The sequence below is a fragment of the Netta rufina genome, assembly GCF_964035555.1.
Source record: "Netta rufina genome assembly, chromosome: 7".
NCBI classification, from domain to species: Eukaryota; Metazoa; Chordata; class Aves; order Anseriformes; family Anatidae; genus Netta; species Netta rufina.
The window spans coordinates 17,144,149-17,163,362 of record NC_140130.1 but is presented as its reverse complement, the minus strand read 5'-3'; the positions used below and the strand labels follow the sequence as shown (position 1 = coordinate 17,163,362).

Genomic DNA, 19,214 nt, shown 5'->3' with positions numbered 1-19,214 from the left:
TATTTTTCCTATCAGCGTAAACAAACTATCGGCGAGTTAAAATTTAATGAAAACTGTCTCTTTAACTCCAAAGTACTTTATTTATTTGTTTTCATTATCCTAATTATCAGCAAGTAATCCAGTCAAGTACACCATTCAGGTGTTCACAGTGGCTGTGAGACTTGGGCAAAGTTTCTTGGCACACTTCTCCGTATGACATCAGTTTCTACAGAGATCACAGGCTTATACAGCAGTCCACATTAGAAGGGACTTTGAAAGATTATCTGGACCAGCCTTTTGTGGAAAAGGGTGCTAGCTGAGGTTGAAGCTTCCCTCCCTGTTAAAGTCCAAATGTTTTCCCCAGTGCCTCTCCACCATGGCTGCCCAGTGCCCAGGAGGTGCTGGGGAGAGCACACGTAGTTCATGAGCGCTGCTCAAAAGCCATCAGCCTGTCAGGATCCATTCCCGCAATCCCAGCTGTGCAAAACTGCTGAGAAGGTCTTGTGCTTTGTGGAGCAGTACTTTTAGTCCGAGAGCAGAAGGGCTGACATGTTGCAAGGGAAAGACTGTATGTGCGAGGGTGTGAGATGCATTGCAGTTATGGGCAGGCAGTGGGTACTGGCAGGCAAAATGTTCCCTGGGATCACGGAGGTTCACCCTTATCTGTGTTTCTGGGCCATTTTAGGCTTCCCAAAGGAAACCAGTCAGCTTCTGAGGGTCAATGTCCCACAGAGTGTATGGGCCTGTCACCCAACAGCCTGCCCTGGAACAGTCCTGCAGCTATCCCCACACAAGCTACACTGCAAACAGGGTTGCAGTCCAGAATTGGGAGTATTCAAGGGCATCGCCTCTTTTTGCTTGTGCAAAGCTCCCTGAGCTTCCTAGTTTTCCAGAGGTTTCATGTGGAGCATTGTTCTGTGCTTACATGTCAGCACCCTGTGTCTAGCATTTGAAGCAGTGGCACCTCTAAAAGAGAAAAAGAGCATTGACACTTGGCTTTTTGCACTTGTGTGGTGTAATAAGTAATCAAAGCAGCAGTAGGGTCCATGGGGAAAAGAAGGTACATCTCCTGGATTCTTCTGGTGATGGGAAGAACTCAGGGTCAGAAAAGGAGTTTGAAGGCTCTTCCGAGGCTCCAGAGTAAATTGCATGGATGAGCCACTCTCAGCTGTGTGATATGAACACAAACACATCTCTTGACATAAGCTCAGCTCCTACCTGTTGGTTTGCTGGAAGGGATGCAAACAGCCTGTGACCAATTCAGAGCCAGGTGAGAGCAATAGAAGGTGTTAAACTGCTGGGCTGGGTCCACCTGGACACGCCAGGAATTGGTGGTCCCAGCTGGCTCCACAACTTAAAAGGCCAGAGTAGGAGCAGGTGCTTCATGGTCCTCAGCAGGAGAGCAGGATGGGTGTTGTAGGGCAGGCTAGGCCTGTGTGTGGAGCTCTGTTCTTCTGGGGGTTGCTTGGTCCCTTTGCTTTGGTTGTGGGGTCTCAGGGTAGCTTTCTTGATGAACCTGGCCTGCTGGCTTGTGGTCCAGATAGCTTGCAGCTCACCTTACCCGTGGGCTGGGAAGGGAATGTTTCCTTTGTGCTGACCGCTTGGGGTAAGTGAGGGCGATGTCAAGGGGCCTTCTGGCTGCTGCTGTCTTTACACAGTGCAGAGGTATGGCTGGAATGAGAAGAAAAGGGCTGGCTCTGATGTGAAGTGCTAACAGCTTCAGTGCTTTGTGTGTGACTTGGGAGCTGATTATAAGACCCAGCCCTCATGGGCAAGGTTTAGGTGGCCCTGGCTGCTGGGTTCCCTTGTGTCCCTCTGCTGGTTGGGACCCTGTTTCCTACAGAAAGTTGGGGTTGTTGCAGGTCCCTGTTTTTGGTGTGGCATGCTGAAGCCCCTGCTGCTGTCTGCTTTTCCTCCAGACGCTGAGGGGAAGGCACATGCCCTGCACAATGACTCTGGCTGTGGGCTCTGGGTTTCAGGGGCTCCAGACGGCTCCAGGAAAGTGTCAGTCTCCTACACCAGCTGCTATGTCTTTGAATGGGTGAGTGACCCCAGGGACCCTGCTGGGGCTGTGCTTACTGCTGCTCTGGCTGCCCTGACTGGTGTGGTTCTCCCCTGATTCAAAGATCGAAGCCGAAATTCCTTTAAGTGGTATATTCTTTATTGCAGCGCTGGATGCACGGGGGATCTCTCCACCTATCGTGCATACCCAAAGCGGAAAGCAGTCTTGAATTTATACAATCAATCTATCAATATTCTACAAGTGCCTATACATATTCATTACCTATCCCCGCCTTCCCTCGCTTCTCATGCTAATTAGCCTTTTGGCACCTTGCGCCTGCGTAGAGCCTCCCAAGAATTGTGGGCAGGGGTCTTTGGGACGTGGGCAGGGGTCTCTGGGAGGAAGACCCCGAGTCTTCCTCACAGTGTACTTTTCACCTTTGGTCAGGAATCTGCTGAATTGGCATGTTTCTTAATTGCGAGAGCTGGTTGTTGCCAATTCTTCCGTTTGTTGTATCTTTATAATGAATTCCAATGTCCAGTTTTGAGATTTATATTCCTTACGTTTGTTTCTCTGTCCGTCTGCCGCTTCCTTATCATGAGTTTCAGTGTCTTGTTTCGAGATATACAGTCCATGTCTGGGGATTGTCCTTGCCTCCCCAATACCTCCTTAATCACCCCCAGGATGGCAACTACCTCATGATTGTGGGGCTTGAAGGCACAGATGCAACTGGGCAGAGGGTTCTTCAGGAAGAGAAGCTGCTCAGGTGCCCTGTGGACCTTCCTGGTAAGACTCTGACAGCTCCTTAGGAAACCCTGCCTGTGCCTAGTGGCTGCTCCAAGGCAGCCTGGGATTGGGAAGGGGAGCTCATGGCTGCCCAGGAGACTCCGTGGGGAAGGATGTGGATGCAGGAGCCCAGCTTGCTGGGCACTTGTGCCTCAGCCAGCTCTGGGCCGTGTGTTTGACTCTCACCTGAGTCCATGAAACTTGCCTTGATTTATATGCAGAGTCATCAGGACAACTTACACCACTGTCCTCTCTGTTTTTGTCACACACACACATACCCCTACTGTTCCTGTGCTTTCTGAAAACTTATGCTACCTCTTGCAGCCCTGGATGCCCCAAGCAGCAGCGTCTGCTCTGCTGTCCGCAGCCAGGACCGGCTGCCCTGTGCCTCCTCCCCTGTCAGCCAGGGAGACTGTGAAGCACGGGGCTGTTGTTACAACCCCAGGGACAGGGTGAAGACTTGCTACTATGGCAACACAGGTAAGTGTAGGCCCCTGTTCTCCCCTCCTGGAGGAGCTGCTGGCTGGGAAGCTTCCTTTCCTTGGCAGAGCAGGGTTGGTGCATAGCAGGCCCACAGGTGGCTTAGGGTTGTGGTTTTGGCTGTCAAGGATACTGCCTCATGGATGTGTCCAGTCACTGATTATTGCAACAGAGCTGGCTTTAGGGCCAGGATCAGTGTTACTGTGGGGCACAAGTCTATAGAGCTGGCTGCAGTTGCACGTTGTTGTGCTCAGTGTGTGCTCTGGGGCTTAGAGGCAGGAGGACCTGCAGGACTTGCTGCTCTTGTCTCTGCTGTGATGGGTAGGGCTGTTTGTCCCTGAACTCAAAGCTGACTGTTTTCCTCCAGTGACAGCTCACTGCACACCAGATGGCCGGTTTTCCATTGCTGTCTCTCGGGATGTGACCCTGCCACCTGTTATCCTGGACTCTGTGCGTCTGGCCAGTGGGCCAAGTGCTGGCTGCACCCCTGTAGTGAAGAACAGTGCCTTTGTTGTGTACCAGTTCCCACTTTCTGCCTGTGGCACTACTTTTCAGGTAAGAGCTGCAGCTGTCACCAGGCAGGACTGCGAGCTCCACATAGACCTGGAGAAGCCTGATGTGGCTTTGGCTATTTAGTGGGCACCCTACAGGCTTCTGGAGGCCAAACGCTGTTCTGCAGCCTGGCTTTACTGCAGCCACAGTGCCTGGTCTGTTGTTGCAGGTCACTGGAGACCACGCTGTGTATGAGAATGAGTTGGTGGCATCCAGGGATGTGAAGACTGGGAGCCTTGGCTCTGTCACTAGGGACAGCACTTTCAGGTAATACTCTGGAGCTGGGACTGCTGCTATGTGCAGCCTTCCTGGAGGCGTTCTTGCTTGTTGCAAGTTCTGAGCTCACAACAGGGACACTGGTGTAGGGTAGGGACTGGCGTGTCCCTGATTCTCTAATCAGAGGAGTAAAGCTGTTGCTGATCAGTGGTGCTACAGATTGCAATCTGAACTCCAGGGAACTTCTAGTAGGTAAAAGGAAGTGTTGGAGGGGAGACTGGGACTATAACTAACTTAAGGAGATCATTAGGTTGCAGCCTTGGAGAAAGGTAGATACTCAGCATCAGAGTGAACTTGCTTGACTTGGGGTGTTCCTGTTCTACCAGGCTACATGTCCGCTGTAGTTACTTGATCACTGGGAGCTTCATCCCCCTGAGTGTTCAGGTCTTCACACTGCCACCACTCCCTGCCGTGTCCCAGCCGGGTCCTCTGTCCTTGGAGCTGCGTGTTGCTTCAGGTATGAGGTCCATGCTACTTGCTCTAGCTTCTTGGGGTGGGCGGAGGCGGCGTTAGCCCAGTGGCAAGAGGTGCTCACATAACCCCGTCCTACCTGGGCAGGAGCCTTCAGAGTCATGGGTTCGAGGCCTGCCTGGGGGGCTGACATCGCTCTCGCTGTTTTCCCGCTAGACCTTCTTTTCACAAACAGAGAAGGACTGGTGGTAGATGGGTGGGTCGGAAGCTGTCTTGGGCAGAGTGACCAGGAAATGGTGGAGTTCTCCCTTCTTGGCGAGGCCAGGAAGGGGACCAGTAAAACCACTCTATTGGACTTCTGGAGGGCTGACTTTGGCAACCAGTGTCCTGAGCAGCTCAGAGTCCCTTGGGAGGCGGTTCTGAAGGGCAGAGGAGCCCAGGAAGGCTGGGAGCTCTTCAAGAAGGAAATTTTAATGGTGCAGGAGCGGTCTGTCCCCATGTGCCCAAAGATGAGCTGGTGTGGAAGAAGACTGGCCTGGCTCAACAGAGAGTTGCAGCTTGAGTTTAGGAGGAAAAAGAGGGTTTATAATCTTTGGGGGAAAAAGGGCGAGCCACTGAGGAGGACTGTAAGGATGTTACGAGGCTGTGCAGGGACAAAATTAGAAAGGCCAAAGCTCATCTGGAGCTTGATGTGGCTACTGCTGTTAAAGACAACAAAAAATCTTTTTACAAATACATCAATGCAAAACGGAGGACTAAGGAGAATCTGCATCCTTTACTGGATGCGGGGGGGAAACCTTCTTACAAAAGATGAGAAGGCGGAGGTGCTTAATGCCTTCTTAGCCTCAGTCTTTAGTGGCAATACCGGTTGTTCTCTGGATACCCAGTACCCTGAGCTGGCGGAAGGGGATGGGGAGCAGAATGTGGCCCTCACTATCCATGAAGAAATGGTTGGTGACCTGCTACGGCACTTGGATGTGCGCAAGCTGATGGAGCTGGATGGGATTCACCCAAAGGGCACTGAGAGAACTGGTGGAGGAGCTGGCCAAGCCGCTTTCCATCATTTATCAACAGTCCTGGCTATCGGGGGAGGTCCCAGTTGACTGGTGGCTAGCAAATGTGATGTTCATCTACAATAAGGGCCGGAGGGCAGACCCGGGGAACTATAGGCCTGTCAGTTTGACCTCAGTGCCAGGGAAGCTCATGGAGCAGATTATCTTGAGAGTCATCACGTGGCACTTGCAGGGCAAGCAGGGGATCAGGTCCAGTCAGCATGGGTTTACGAAAGGCAGGTCCTGCTTGACAAACCAGATCTCCTTCTATGACAAAGTGATGCACTTGGTGGATGAGGGAAAGGCTGTGGATGTGGTCTACCTTGACTTCAGCAAGGCTTTTGACACAGTTTCCCACAGCATTCTCCTCAAGAAACTGGCTGCTCTTGGCTTGGACTGGTGTATGCTTCGTTGGGTTAGAAACTGGCTGGATAGCCGGGCCCAAAGAGTCGTGGTGAATGGAGCCAAGTCCAGCTGGAGGCCAGTCACTAGTGGCGTCCCCCAGGGCTCGGTGCTGGGGCCGGTCCTCTTTAATATCTTCATCGATGATCTGGACAAGGGGATTGAGTGCACCCTCAGTAAGTTCGCAGGTGACACCAAGCTAGGTGCGTGTGTCGATCTGCTTGAGGGTAGGAAGGCTCTGCAGGAGGATCTGGATAGGCTGCACCGATGGGCTGAGGTCAACTGTATGAAGTTCAACAAGGCTAAGTGCTGGGTCCTGCACCTGGGGTGCAATTACCCCAAGCAGAGCTACAGACTGGGAGATGAGTGGTTGGAAAGCTGCCAGGTGGAGAAGGACCTGGGAGTATTGGTTGATAGTCAGCTGAATATGAGCCAGCAGTGTGCTCAGGTGGCCAAGAAGGCCAATGGCATCCTGGCTTGTATAAGAAGCAGTGTGGCCAGCAGGGCTAGGGAAGTGATCATCCCCCCGTACTCGGCTCTGGTGAGGCCACACCTCAAGTACTGTGTTCAGTTTCGGGCCCCTCGCTACAAGAAGGACATGGAGGTGCTTGAGAGAGTCCAGAGAAGGGTGACAAAGCTGGTGAGGGGTCTGGAGAACAAGTCCTATGAGGAGCGGCTGAGGGAACTGGGCTTCTTCAGCCTGGAGAAAGAGGAGGCTCAGGGGTGACCTTATAGCTCTTTATAAGTACCATAAAGGAAGCTGTAGCGAGGTGGGTGTTGGTCTGTTCTCCCATGTGCCTGGTGACAGGACAAGGGGGAATGGGCTAAAGTTGCACCAGGGGAGTTTTAGCTTGGATGTGAGGAAGAACTTCTTTACCAAATGGGTTGTGAGGCGTTGGAACAGGCTGCCCAGGGAAGTGGTGGAGTCACCATCCCTGGAGGTCTTTAAAAGATGTTTAGATGTAGAGCTTAGGGATATGGTTTAGTGGGGACTGTTAGCGTTAGGTCAGAGGTTGGACTCGTTGATCTTGAGGTCTCTTCCAACCTAGAAATTCTGTGATTCTGTGTACTGCTAAATCCCTCTAAAAACCTGTTGTCCTTGGTCAGAGCAGATCTCCCATGATCCACCATGTGGGGCAGGGGGAACATTGGAAGCTGACAGCTAAAGCTCCTGGTCTGGCTTCCTTAGGCTGGATGCCTAATGCTATCCTGCCTTCTCAGCGCAGAGCATGTCTTTGTTACGGAGCAGACAGCAGCAGGTGCAGATCTGTGGAAAGGACAGTGGGGCTCCCCTTTCTGTCACTGCTACCTGCTGTCGTGCAGAACACGGATAGTTTGTGTGGGTAGATAGCCTAGACAGTGTTGCCCACTCTGATGGAGGGGAATGTAAATGCAACCACATTGTCCCCCAGATGAGGTGGTTGTTCTACCTCTGCTAAAACTCGTGAGGTGCTAAGAGTAATAAGCAAGTGAGTTGGAAAGTTTGGGTGAAACTCCAAATGCTTTGTGCAATTTTTGTTTTGTTAGGTTCTACAACACTGGATTTTGTATTACTCTTTGCTCTATCAAGTCCATAAAGCACTTGCTGTGCTTTTTAGCATTGAAGCTGCTCCCTTGGGTTAGTTGCCCTAATGCAAAACTATGCCAGGAACAAAGCACAGAAGATTTGAACCTTGTGGATTTTGAAGATCTTGCCATATCTCATTACTCCAAAGAAACAGCACGGAAAAAAATGTGTTGTTACAAGTAGAATTTTGCATCAAAAGAGCAAACTGAGGTCAATTTCTTTAAGGTAAAAACCATTCCCTCTCTCAAGAGGGTGGACCTGAGATGTCCTGAATTTTTAAAGGAAATGAGAGAGTAAAGCTAAGTCTCTGATTTTTACCTCCAATTTTCCCTGGTGAAAATGCGGTCTACTTGAAATAAGCCACCAAAGAGCTGACAGGAGTGTCTTCCTGAGGAGATTCCATTGTCCTCTAAGTAATCCTTCCTGTTAAACTTAATAAGGTTTGTCAGACTGCGTGTGGTTGAATTTACTAAGCTGACCATTACAACTGTATTGTGCATGGGAAATCAACTGATCCATAGTAAGCCCAAGGCTGTAGAGTAAAATACGGTTCAATATTACACAGTTTAAGCGACTCGTAGGGCTGCTGCCTGGCTGTGTGTGTTTCACTGATGGTTTGTAGCAGGTAAGGTTTCTGCCTTCTCTGCAACTCCTAACATTTGCTACCTGTTCTGCAGGCTGGGATTTGAAATGTGCCATGAGTCAGGGTCTGACTCGTTTCCCAGCTAACAGCATGGCCCGCTCTGTGTCTGAATAAAACTAAGCAAACCTTGTGTTCATTTGTTGCCTCTCCAGCTGCCTGTGGGGGCTTCATCACCAAGCTCAACGGGACCATTACTAGCCCTGGATGGCCCAAGGAGTATCCTACTAACAAAAACTGCATCTGGCAGGTGGTAGCTCCAGCTCAATACCGGATCTCTCTGCAGTTTGAAGTGTTTGATCTGGAAGGCAATGATGTACGTAACCAACTCCTGCATCTCAGAAGCGTGACTATTGGCTAACTTGGAACTGGGTAAATCCTTCGGGTACAAGCCAGAGGAGCCTGACTTGCTGGTGGAGCTTCTGGTTGTTTCCTGACCCTTGCTATAAGAAGCCAGTAATGCTGATTGTTCTCCTTGAAGTCTGAATCTTCTTTCTCCAGGGAGTGGAGAATTAAAGTTGTTCTGTTATAAATGGACTTCTTTCCTCAGCCAGTTTTGCAAAATAGTAGGTGTTCTCCATCCTTAATAGGTGTCCCATCCCTCCCTTCCCTCGGGCTGCCTTTGTAAGAAAATAGAAGTGAATAAAGAGGTAGTTCTTCAAGGGTAAAGCAAATAACCATGAAAAAAAAAATAGCCTATTCTCTGCCCTGCCAAGGACAGGATGGATTCTGAACAAAACATTCAGGTTTCACTTCCTCCACTGGAAATGGCTCTTCCTTAATTTGGGAAGCTGCTGAAGTTCATTCGATACCACTAGGCTCTTGAATAAGGTGGGAATAATAATTTTACCTAAATTAAATGGAAAGCCTACTATTCTAATAATCACAGCCCTGCTGGAAGACTAGGACAAGAAGGGAATGGGGTAAGAACACTGACAAAAGAGAATTGAGGGAAATCAGGAGTGTGTATGTGTATATGGATATTTTCTTTCCCTGTCAGTCAAGCCCCTGTCCCCTCTCTCTGAAATGCTCTATTCTGAGTCCAATGCCTCTTCTTGGCAGGTGTGTGCTTCTTGTCCCTCCTCAATGGAAGCAAAGGGGAACCTGGTCCTAGAAATTCTCTGTCTCCGGTGTCATTAAGAATAGTGCTTTCTTTTTCAGCTTCAGATAGCAGCTCATACCTTAGATTATCTTCTCTATCTGTTTGCTTGTGCTCTTGAACAGAGCAGCCTGAAGACGGAGGCTCATCAGAGCCTTTACAAACTTGAAAATACAGAGATTGACCAGCAGACTTTTGCCTAGGCTAGTGAATTTGTGTGATTCTTTTCCTGGTCCCTATTTGAAAAGAAAGAGGTGTTGCTGTAGGTTTCTTTTAGATAAGGAGTCTTTAATAATTCAAAACCTGCATTATGTAATGCACTTCTGTGATACATCTTATGGAATGAAAAACAGTTGAAGAAAACTCTGTATGGGCTAATAAGGTGGTGACTGGACTAATCCAGCAATAGGGGTTGGAGGTTTGTGTTTGTATTCTCCAGTCTGCATATGGGGTTTACAGCTGGTGACGGCGGTAGTCTGCCTCTCACTGGCAACTCAGTATTTATTGGTTTGATCTTGCCCAGACAAGGACGAATGCTCCAAAGACAATGGTGGTTGCCAGCATGAATGTATCAACACTTTTGGAAGCTACGTATGCCAGTGCAGAAATGGCTTTATGCTGCATGAAAATGGCCACGATTGTAAAGAAGGTAGGTCCCTGCTCTCTGCATTCAGGAAAGATGAGCTACCACAAACACAAAGAGTGCTTCAGGCCTATGTTGGAAGCTAGTTTGTGCAGCCAAGTGCCGTACCAGTCTGGGGCACTGAAAAAGCCCCTTCTAGCTGAAAAACTACTTTGGGAAAGGAAAAACAGGGCTTGTTTTCAGCTCCATCCTTTTCCCAGTCAACACAGTGGCAGGGTTGGAGACCATGTCACCGGGAGCAGGGCAGAGGAGAAGGAGGAGCAGGAGAATACATTTGGGAGTGAGGGTACAGATGAGGTTAATGGGGCCCAGGGGAATAAACTGGTTTCTTTCACCAGCTGACCAGTTAACTCAGCCAGCTAGCGCGGCTGCACCAGGGGATGCCAAACATATAGGCCTTCCTGGGGACAAACCCAGCAGAATTGTGCGGTAATCCTGAAAGACTTTCTCCAGTGACCGAAGTCTTCCCTAGTTCTGCCATGCTTAGGGTCTCATTGGGCGTGAAGTAGCATGTAGGTCATTTCAGTGATGCAGTTCCTGTATGAGACCTACCTTGATGCCTCTGCCTCATGATCTCCCTCTCCTTCTCAAGCTGGTTGTGAGCATAAGCTGAGCAGTGCCGAGGGAATGATGAGCAGTCCAAACTGGCCTGACAAGTACCCAAGCCGGAAAGAGTGCACCTGGAATATCTCTGCAACATCTGGCCACCGAGTGAAAGTAGTGAGTGACCAGTGAATGGGAGTGCCAGGGGAGAAACATGCTCAGAATTGTGTCTCTGTCACTTTCCTTATTCTTGCTGTAGATCTTCAATGAGTTTGAGATTGAACAGCACCAAGAATGTGCCTATGACCACTTGGAAATGTATGATGGGCCCAACAGCAAGTCACCTATCCTTGGTCGCTTCTGTGGCAGCAAGAAACCAGACCCTGTGGTAGCTTCTACCAACAAGATGTTCCTTAGGTTTTACTCCGATGCTTCTGTGCAAAGAAAAGGTTTCCAGGCAAAACACAGCACAGGTAAGCTGATTCCCTGCCAATATCCCAGTGTGATGAGATGTCATCAGATCTCACTGTGTTGTTTACCAGTGAAGATCAGACCCACTTTTTTGCAAAAGGAGCTTAGCGTGGGTTTTATTTGGTTGTAAATTGTGCTAACCAGCTCTCAGACCACTGCTAGCACCATACCATAGATGCTAGCTGAGAGGTCTACTGACATCAGGTGTTCCTACTCATCTTCCCTTGTTTAAATTGAAGATGGTTGGTTGAGCAGCAGCCGCATCTGTTCCTCATCCATCCTCAGAAATTGAGGTGATATAGCTTAGCTTAGCAAGGGATGCCGCTAGGGTATATTGGCCCACACACGGAATGAGCGTATACCAGATTGGTTATGGTGGAAGTAGAGATGTGCTGTGAACAGACACAGCAAACTTGATCTTCTATTTGTGGCAGCCCAGAGGTGGGTGTGTTGTATCAAGGTTCACTTTTCTGAAACCTTTGCCAATAAGTGAACGAAGCAGACTGAGCAGCAGTGCATGTGAGAGGCATCTTCCTCACTGGCAGCGGGGAAACCAAAAGGATCAGGCTCCTCTACATTATGTGGGTCATTGGCTTCATGGATGACTGAAGACTTCACTGTTTTGTCTTAATCGGGTGCAGTGGTTAGTTACCTTCCCTGTTGTACATGTGCTGGAGGTTTTCTTTTCCCACAGACGGCCCAAAAGCGGGATGGCAAGTCTTTGTCACGAGGTAGGGCCTTTGAGGAGACTGTGTTTTGTGCCCTTTCTTCCTTCAGTGTGTGGCGGGCTCTTAAAGGCTGAAGTGCAAACTAAGGAGCTGTATTCCCATGCTCAGTTTGGGGACAACAACTATCCAGGTCAAGCCAACTGTGACTGGGTGATTGTAGCTGAAGATGGTTATGGGGTGGAGCTGATATTCCAGACATTTGAGGTCGAGGAAGAAGCTGACTGTGGGTATGACTACATGGAGATCTACGATGGTTATGACAGCACTGCACCCCGCCTGGGACGCTTCTGTGGTTCAGGGGTAAGCCATAGTGATGGTGAATTCACAGTGCTGGCTGGAGGTGGGAAAGAAGGGAACTCGTGTCCTTTTTCAGAGAGGGTCAGCAGTCACAATTTGGTGATGAGAATGCCTTGTGTGTCTGTGTTTTGCTTCTTCCCCTCTTGGTAAAGATTACAGTCATTTTATCTGCTATACGGAGTTGGTCTGAAAACCCTTCCAACTGGCTTTCCCTTGCTAAGCTAGGTCTGTGTGCAATCAGCATGGGACTGCTGCATTGCTGTGCCCTAGCCTGGCCCCAAAAGCATTGTGTGAAAGTAAGAAACTACTTCCAGAGACTGGTTTAATCCTCAGTTACTTCCTGCCTGCAGCCAAGGTACGTTGCAGTCATGCTCTGGAAAGAGTGAAGAGTGGAGCTGTTTGTTGACTCTGGGATGGTGTCCTGTCTCCTAAAGTGTTATCTGTGTCCCCCTTTAACAGAAGTGACTCTGGAATTGGAGTTACTCGCTCCAACAGTGTGTGGTATTTAAAACCAGAGGTTCCATGTTTGGTTTCTCTAGGACTTCAGCGATGAAACAGAGAATGTGCTTATTGAATTTAAAGAGAAACAATCAGGCAGCCCATGTGTCACACCAGCCTGTGCAAACTGGGGAAATAGTCTGGAAAACAAGCAAAGGCATAGCAGATTGGTGCATAGAAGTTCAGGACAGTGGGGCAGTAATCACCTACCTGCATGCTGTCAAACAGAGTGGTGGGGAAAGCATCAGTCCTGCAGAGAAGCACGGGGAGGTTATAGCAGGACACAACAGCGAGGGAAATCACCAGTTTTGCTTGTAAGATATATGGCTAAGTTATTTTGCTGCTAATCGACCCTGGAAGGGCCTCAGCTGCCAACAGGGTCCACTTTGCATTGTGTCATTTCCTGAAAAGATTAGGACAAATTAGAGCATACTCAGAAGGCTGGAACAAGAACGTCAAGGGAGTCCTGTGAATGTGACCTACCAAAACCAACCGGAAGAACTGGGATTGTAGAATGGACTGGCATCAGTCGTCACATGTTAAAAGGCAAGCATGCAAAGAGCAAGGGTATATGCTCAGGAAAGCAGGCAGGGCAGGAGGTACTGAGTTCTCAGTATTTGTGTTTTCTGGCCAGTCTGTCTTCACTGTGAGCTTGAACTCTGGTATCGTAATGCAGTTATTTAGCATGCAAACTTGACCAATCTATGTTCTCTCTCTCTCTTTTTTTTTTTGTTTTTTGTTTTGGTCTTCCTTTTCTGCAGCCTCTGGAAGAAATCTACTCTGCAGGGGATTCCATCATGATTCGATTTCACACAGATGACACCATTAACAAGAAAGGCTTTCACGCCCGATACATTAGTACCAAATTTCAGGATGCACTGCATATGAGAAAGTAATGTGACTGCTCCTTTCAGACATTCCCCATCTGAAGATTGAGACGCTTAACTGTGATCTTTGTCTTTTTTTAAGCTTCTGTGCACCTGGCCTAAAGCAGTGTACAGCATTTTCTGTAACTAAAACTAAATCCAGTCACAAAAGTTTGCCTCTGAAATCATTAGCTTGACCCTCTCTTGTTAACATACCCAGGACCAAAAATTGTCTTCTAATCATATCTGTCAGGGCATAATCATTGTATTTTGCACAGCTTCCCGTGGGGTTGAGTGAAGACTGAGCTTGAGCTGAGAGAAGTCTCAGTCTCTTGAATATCCTGTCTCTAGGTGACATTTTCTAAGCATCCTGTACATGAGCTGTGTGAATGCATTTCCTGGAGCAGATGATGAGGACAGCCACCCAGTAGGATTTTCTCAAAGGACCTTGGGGAGCACCCACTCTCCCCTACAAAGTACTCTGTGCAATAAGTGAACGACCAGATGGCCAGGACTCCAAATTCCATGGCTCCTCCTATCCCATCTATTTATTGTCTTGGTTATCGTGGCTTGAGAGGTAGGAAACGGTATGGGGACAGTCTCTTTAGGGCTGCTAGCTACTTGGACCACAATGAACAAGAAGTGCCCCGTGCCTGATCTGCAGTAATTGTCACAGTATGTGTTGAATGGGCGTACTTCCAGGCAGTGGCCAAATGAAATGCTGTGGCTGACAGGGCAGTGCTTCTGTAGGAGGCAAGGCATGAATGTGTGATGGTGGCAAAGCTTAGGAACTGGAATGCTGACAGCCTGCTCCCATTACACTACCAGGCAAGGCAGCTCAGTGGGCTGTGGCAGCAGTCCAGGCCTTATTTTAAATAAGAACTCTCTCCTCACTCCACCCGTGTTTGCTTTCCCAGTCTTCTTTATGCTGCTTCCATTCCACACTCCTGTTGTTCCTTAGTACCACTTTTTTGTGAGCCCTTCCTTTTCATAGCTGTCTGAGTTGCTCTCCCCAGAGCTCCCCACAGCTACCTAGGGGTGCTCTGTGACATCAGCTAGCCAGAGCATTGCACAGAAGGACACACTGAGTCAGAATTGGACAGAATATCTTAGCATAGTGTCACTGGTTGTTCCTGAGGCAGAGGAACACAGGCCATGCTGCAGGTCAGTTCTGGTGAACTCTGGGAACCTGTCAAATATGTGCATGCTGCAGGCACAGGATGAGGAATGGAAGAGCTCTGCTGATTTCTGCTGCTTCTCCGTTCTTTGCTAGCCCATGACCCGGTCTATTAGTTTCATAGCAGTCCTACAGCCCGGGCATGCGTGCGAGATGATGAATTAAGCACTTTGAGCTGTAAGTCTGAGATGTGCTCTGTGTTGCAGTTAATTATATATGTGGAAGCTACTGCACCATGGACTTGCATAATTAACAGATAGCTTGGCACTTCTTTGGTGAAAAGTAGGGAAAAATGTGCTTTGTGGGGAAGCACTGTAATTGAACTGTTATGGGAGAAAAAAAAGATTTTATTAGGAATATTTCATTAAGGCACTCATGAGCAATTATGAGCTAAAAGCTGAGGTATGTTAGCTTTAATAAAGTATTTATAATCTAAGGATTACTATGTTTACATAACCAATGTACTGTCAGGCTCTGGGGTGACACCTTCTGCTTGGGTGTATGACTGTGAAGTGGGGGGCCAGCGCCACTGTCAGGCACAAATGACCTTTCTGGAGATGAGGCCTTTTCCAGATGGATAATAAATTGACCCATCCCTCTCCAGAAGTCCTTGAACAGAATGCGATCCAAGTATTGTGAATACTATGGGAAGCAAATGCATGAAAATATTTTCTTGCTTAGAACAAGAAAAATAAAATAATTTATACACACACATGGTTGTATGTGTATAAAATGTGCATGTAGAAGACCAGTAGTCAAAGCCTTAATTGTCATGTGACCACTACTGATCCATTGACTATAGCTTTACTGCAGACTGCATAAAACCATGTTATTTCTGTTTGTTTTTCTAGCTCTATTTTGTTTCTGTTTTCATTTTGTGTGGCCTTTTTACAGGCAAGTCCTTTTGTCTCAAGCTGTTTGTCCATACGTGTCTGGGAAAGTGAGGTGTGCTAGCTGGGGTCTCTTCCTTGCCCCCATTCAAGCAAAAGTGCAGTGACTCAGGTCTGGAAATAAAAGCCTGACGCCAGTCCCTGTGAAGCAGAAGGAAAGTTCCAAGTGGCAAGCAGCAGTTCAGATTTCCTGGCTCTCTAATGGGAGTAATGATTCTGGAGAGAAGTTACTGTAGAAGCTTCCTGTGTACTTCAACATCTGTGCTCTCTGTTGCGATATTTTCTCATCTTTCTCAGACTGTATTCAATGCTCTGGTTTGTTGCAATAGGGTTTGATGGATCTACTGCACTTGTTACCATTCAAGTAGGTGTCTCTTGTGACAGTGTACTCACAACTGTTGTACTGTACGTTTCAACCAATGATCTGTGTGGAGTATTTCTGCTGTACTGACTGGGCTTAACAGTCAATAATTCTAAACATGTGAAAGTTTCTTAAGAAAAAAACAATGAGACCCTCTAAGGTGTATATACGTATTCTGGTCTTCGTGTGGTTTTACCTTTCACTAACTAAAATAATTTTTTTTAGAGGGGGAGGGAGTGGGAGGGTGTGGGGGCAATCAAAATGTACATGTGCAGAATGAGTCTCTGCATTCATTAAAGACTGGATTCAGTTGCATGTTCTGTTGTATGCATGCATTTACCACGTCGTCAAGGGGAGAGAATTTCTTAATACCTTTCTTGTTTCTGCTGACTGTTGGTTGTGTCCGCAGCTAATAGCGGGTGGGATTTCCTGTCTGCAGAAAGTAACTTTTGCTTGAGCCTTTGCTTGATCTTGGTTTTGGGAATCAGAAGGACACTTAGGCAGTGACACTTGGTCAGCCAAAGGCTACATCATTGTCTTGTGTTCTGTGCTGATCCTTTAGTGATCTGGGATGTAGATCTACAGTGATAAATGTGGATGTGGAAATTAGTCCATAAGTAGGTTTCAAAAGAGAAGGCTCATATAGTGCTCTACAGGGTAGAGCCTTCAGCAGCAGGTCCCAAAGTCTCTGGGACGTGAAACTCGTGTGTAAAGGACAGCAGGATGAGCATAAGGCAGGTGTTCCTTACTGCAGCCTTGTGGTCTACACTCCCACTGTAACAGCAAAATGTCCGGTAGCCAAGCAGCACCTAAGATGCTTTTCTTCCTCTTTTTGTCCTCTGCTTGATGCCTGTCGTGCTTCCTTACGGATCATATCTGTGTTATTCCCCCAACACATACACAGTTCATGCATGTCCCACCACCCAGTATGCTTCCTGTGGTGTGTGTCAGGGCCACTCAGAACTTCATAGTGACTGAATTTCCTCCCAGCTGCTCCCAAAGGCAGAGCAGCAACAGAAACACAGTAAGGAATAAGCATCCCCGTGCAGCCTCCTGCACCAGAGTGTTGTTGCACAGCATGACTCTGGAATGAGCCTGGATGCTGACAATCAAGTCACTTGGTAGACAAGATTTCCAAAATGAGGGCCAGGAAGCCTTCAGTCACATAGCCAGTTATGGGCTAAAGTGATGTTGAAGCATTGGAAACGATGCAGACCAAGGGAAGCCAGTGGGGAATGGGAGGTAAAACAGAAGATGGAATATGAACCAATGCAGCAGCTCATGGAGAAACACTGACATCTGCAGTTGTAGCAAGGTATGTTCTCACTGTGTGCATGATCTATCTGTTGTACGTGCGGGGACCTTTCACAGGCTTATATATATATTCACTGTGGTTCAAATAGCATTGTCCTTTAATTTCTCTTTCCACTCTGATTGCCAGCTACCAGTGCTGTGGGAAATGGCCAAGCCTCATTTTAAGAGACGGGACTTAATTTTCCAGAAAGTGCCCAAGAACCGTCCAGTCACCATGTGTGAGATGCTGAAGGGAATATCTGTTGTCTGCCAGGAGATGCTTCATCCTCTAAAAGCATGAATTCAGTGGTACACCACAGTGGAGACAGAGAAGGTTGTCCACAGCAGAGAGCCGTTGGTCTCAGCATCCGGCATGAAACAAGCTGGCAGAAATCCTCCACTTTGTCCTGGCATTCCCAGTAAGCGTGCTCTGTCAGACAAGGTGTTAGCCTTAGAGAATAAAAGTAGGATTCCCCTCAGGCTGGGCTCTCGTATGAATTAAACACATCATCTGAGCCAGGAGCACTTTTGCTTGCCATAAGGCAGATAAAAAGGAGGTGGAGTCCTCAGTGCCCTGAAGCTAAGCTTTCCACGTGCTGGCCAGACTCTGCCCCCGGCAGAGGAGCTGCTTTACCAGGTGTGCTGGGATCCAGCCAGGTTACTTGACTCACCCTGACAGAAATGCCATCGTCTCTTCCTCTTTACAGGTCTGCAGTTTGTTTTTTAGCAGGAAGAGAAGCGTATCTTAAAAGGAGTGCTAACCTGGAGCCGGACGGTCAGCTGTTAGCGCGTGCAGGGACTTCTCGGGGAGGAGAGCGAAATGGTGAGTGGGAGCCGTGCTGTCTCTCTCGGTTGATGGATGAACTCAGGGGAGCGGTCAGGGCAAGAGAAGTGAGGCCATGGGAACACTCAGGTGTTTGGTGGAATGCTTCCTGGGAGCATTCAGCCCTCCTGTTTTCTGCCCCAACCAAGTCAGTCGAGCTGGCCCTTCTGCTCTCTCTGCATTTCCCTGTAGTGCAACCAATGTTTTCTGACACCTGACTGGGTTTTAGTGTCTATCCCAGCTTTTCTGTCCTGGAGGTGTCACCTGGTGTTGGGCAGTTGGGGCAAAGTGGAAACATGGTTGTGTTGTTTTCTTTTTTAAGCTAAACTGCAGTATAAAGCTTTCTCTTGCCCAGGATGTGCCCTCGGCAGGCAGTAGCTCCTGTAGTTAATGCTGCAGGGAAATCTACCCAACTCACGTCAGGTCACTGACACTCAGAGCCCTGTAAACATCATGCTAGAGTAATCTGGGCAATCGGCAAACAAAAGCAGGGGCACTGCAGTCACTTGTCTGCAACCACTATGTTGAATTATGCTCACTTTAAGTTTTGAAATGTCAGAGCAGGCAGATCAGGATTTTCAGCTGGGACAACTAGAAGTATTGATACATTGGAAGTCAATAGTAATTTACATGCAAAGATCCTTTCTCTCACAATGGGTAGTGTACAAATTTCCGTAATTTATTTTTTTTGTGACTGACTTGAGACAATTGCTTTAAGCTCTTGTACACTTGAGAGAAACGGGCTAGTTCTGTGTCTTGCTCCAGTGCAGAACGAGGCTTTTCCTTTAAATAAGGGCTTACTTTATACTTTCTGTCCTCAAGTGTTAAGGGATTAAGTCTTTACCCCTGGTCTGAAACTATGATTAAATAAGCTAGGAAAAGCATTTCTACTCAAATCAAGGGCTTCCAGTCATGTTATTGCAAGGAACAAACAGACCTGTTGCTAGCTGGCAACTTAATTTTGTTAACAGTCAACGGCACACACGAATCTAGTTTCACAAATACCTTGAGCACAGAGAGGTGAACAGAGGTAAACAACACATTTTATGTGGCTCCTTCTCTTCGGACTTTCATTTAACCTGCATATGCACAGTCCTGGAAATAATCACGAAGTCCATTAAGTGTACGGTCTTTAACCGAGAAGAAGGAAATAAAATAAATGTACAGCTTCAGAGAAGATAAATATCCAAGAGATAAATATCCAAGCTCAAACATTAACAGGTCAGCTGTTCAGAAAGGTATGTCAGTGAGGAAGCTCAAAGAATGCACAGTAGGAAGTTCAGGTGAGAACATCTCTGTTGTATTTCATTCCCAGCTGGCAGCCTGGGTGCAGCGGTACCTGGGCCTCTGGGGAGTTAGAAAGAAATCAATCCTTCTC

General features: G+C 47.9%; 1 protein-coding gene across 1 annotated transcript; it reads left to right on the top strand.

Moving 5' to 3' along the window:
* Window positions 1-1,386: 1,386 nt before the first annotated feature.
* Window positions 1,387-9,449, top strand: LOC311211447 (zona pellucida sperm-binding protein 4-like; the record flags this gene model as incomplete). Its single annotated transcript, XM_084290180.1, has 9 exons — window positions 1,387-1,585; window positions 1,899-2,020; window positions 2,665-2,767; window positions 3,092-3,247; window positions 3,615-3,802; window positions 3,969-4,066; window positions 4,402-4,532; window positions 8,303-8,463; window positions 9,372-9,449. The coding sequence occupies 9 exons, from the start codon at window positions 1,387-1,389 to the stop codon at window positions 9,447-9,449; spliced, it is 1,236 nt and encodes a 411-aa protein (XP_084146306.1).
* Window positions 9,450-19,214: the final 9,765 nt, after the last annotated feature.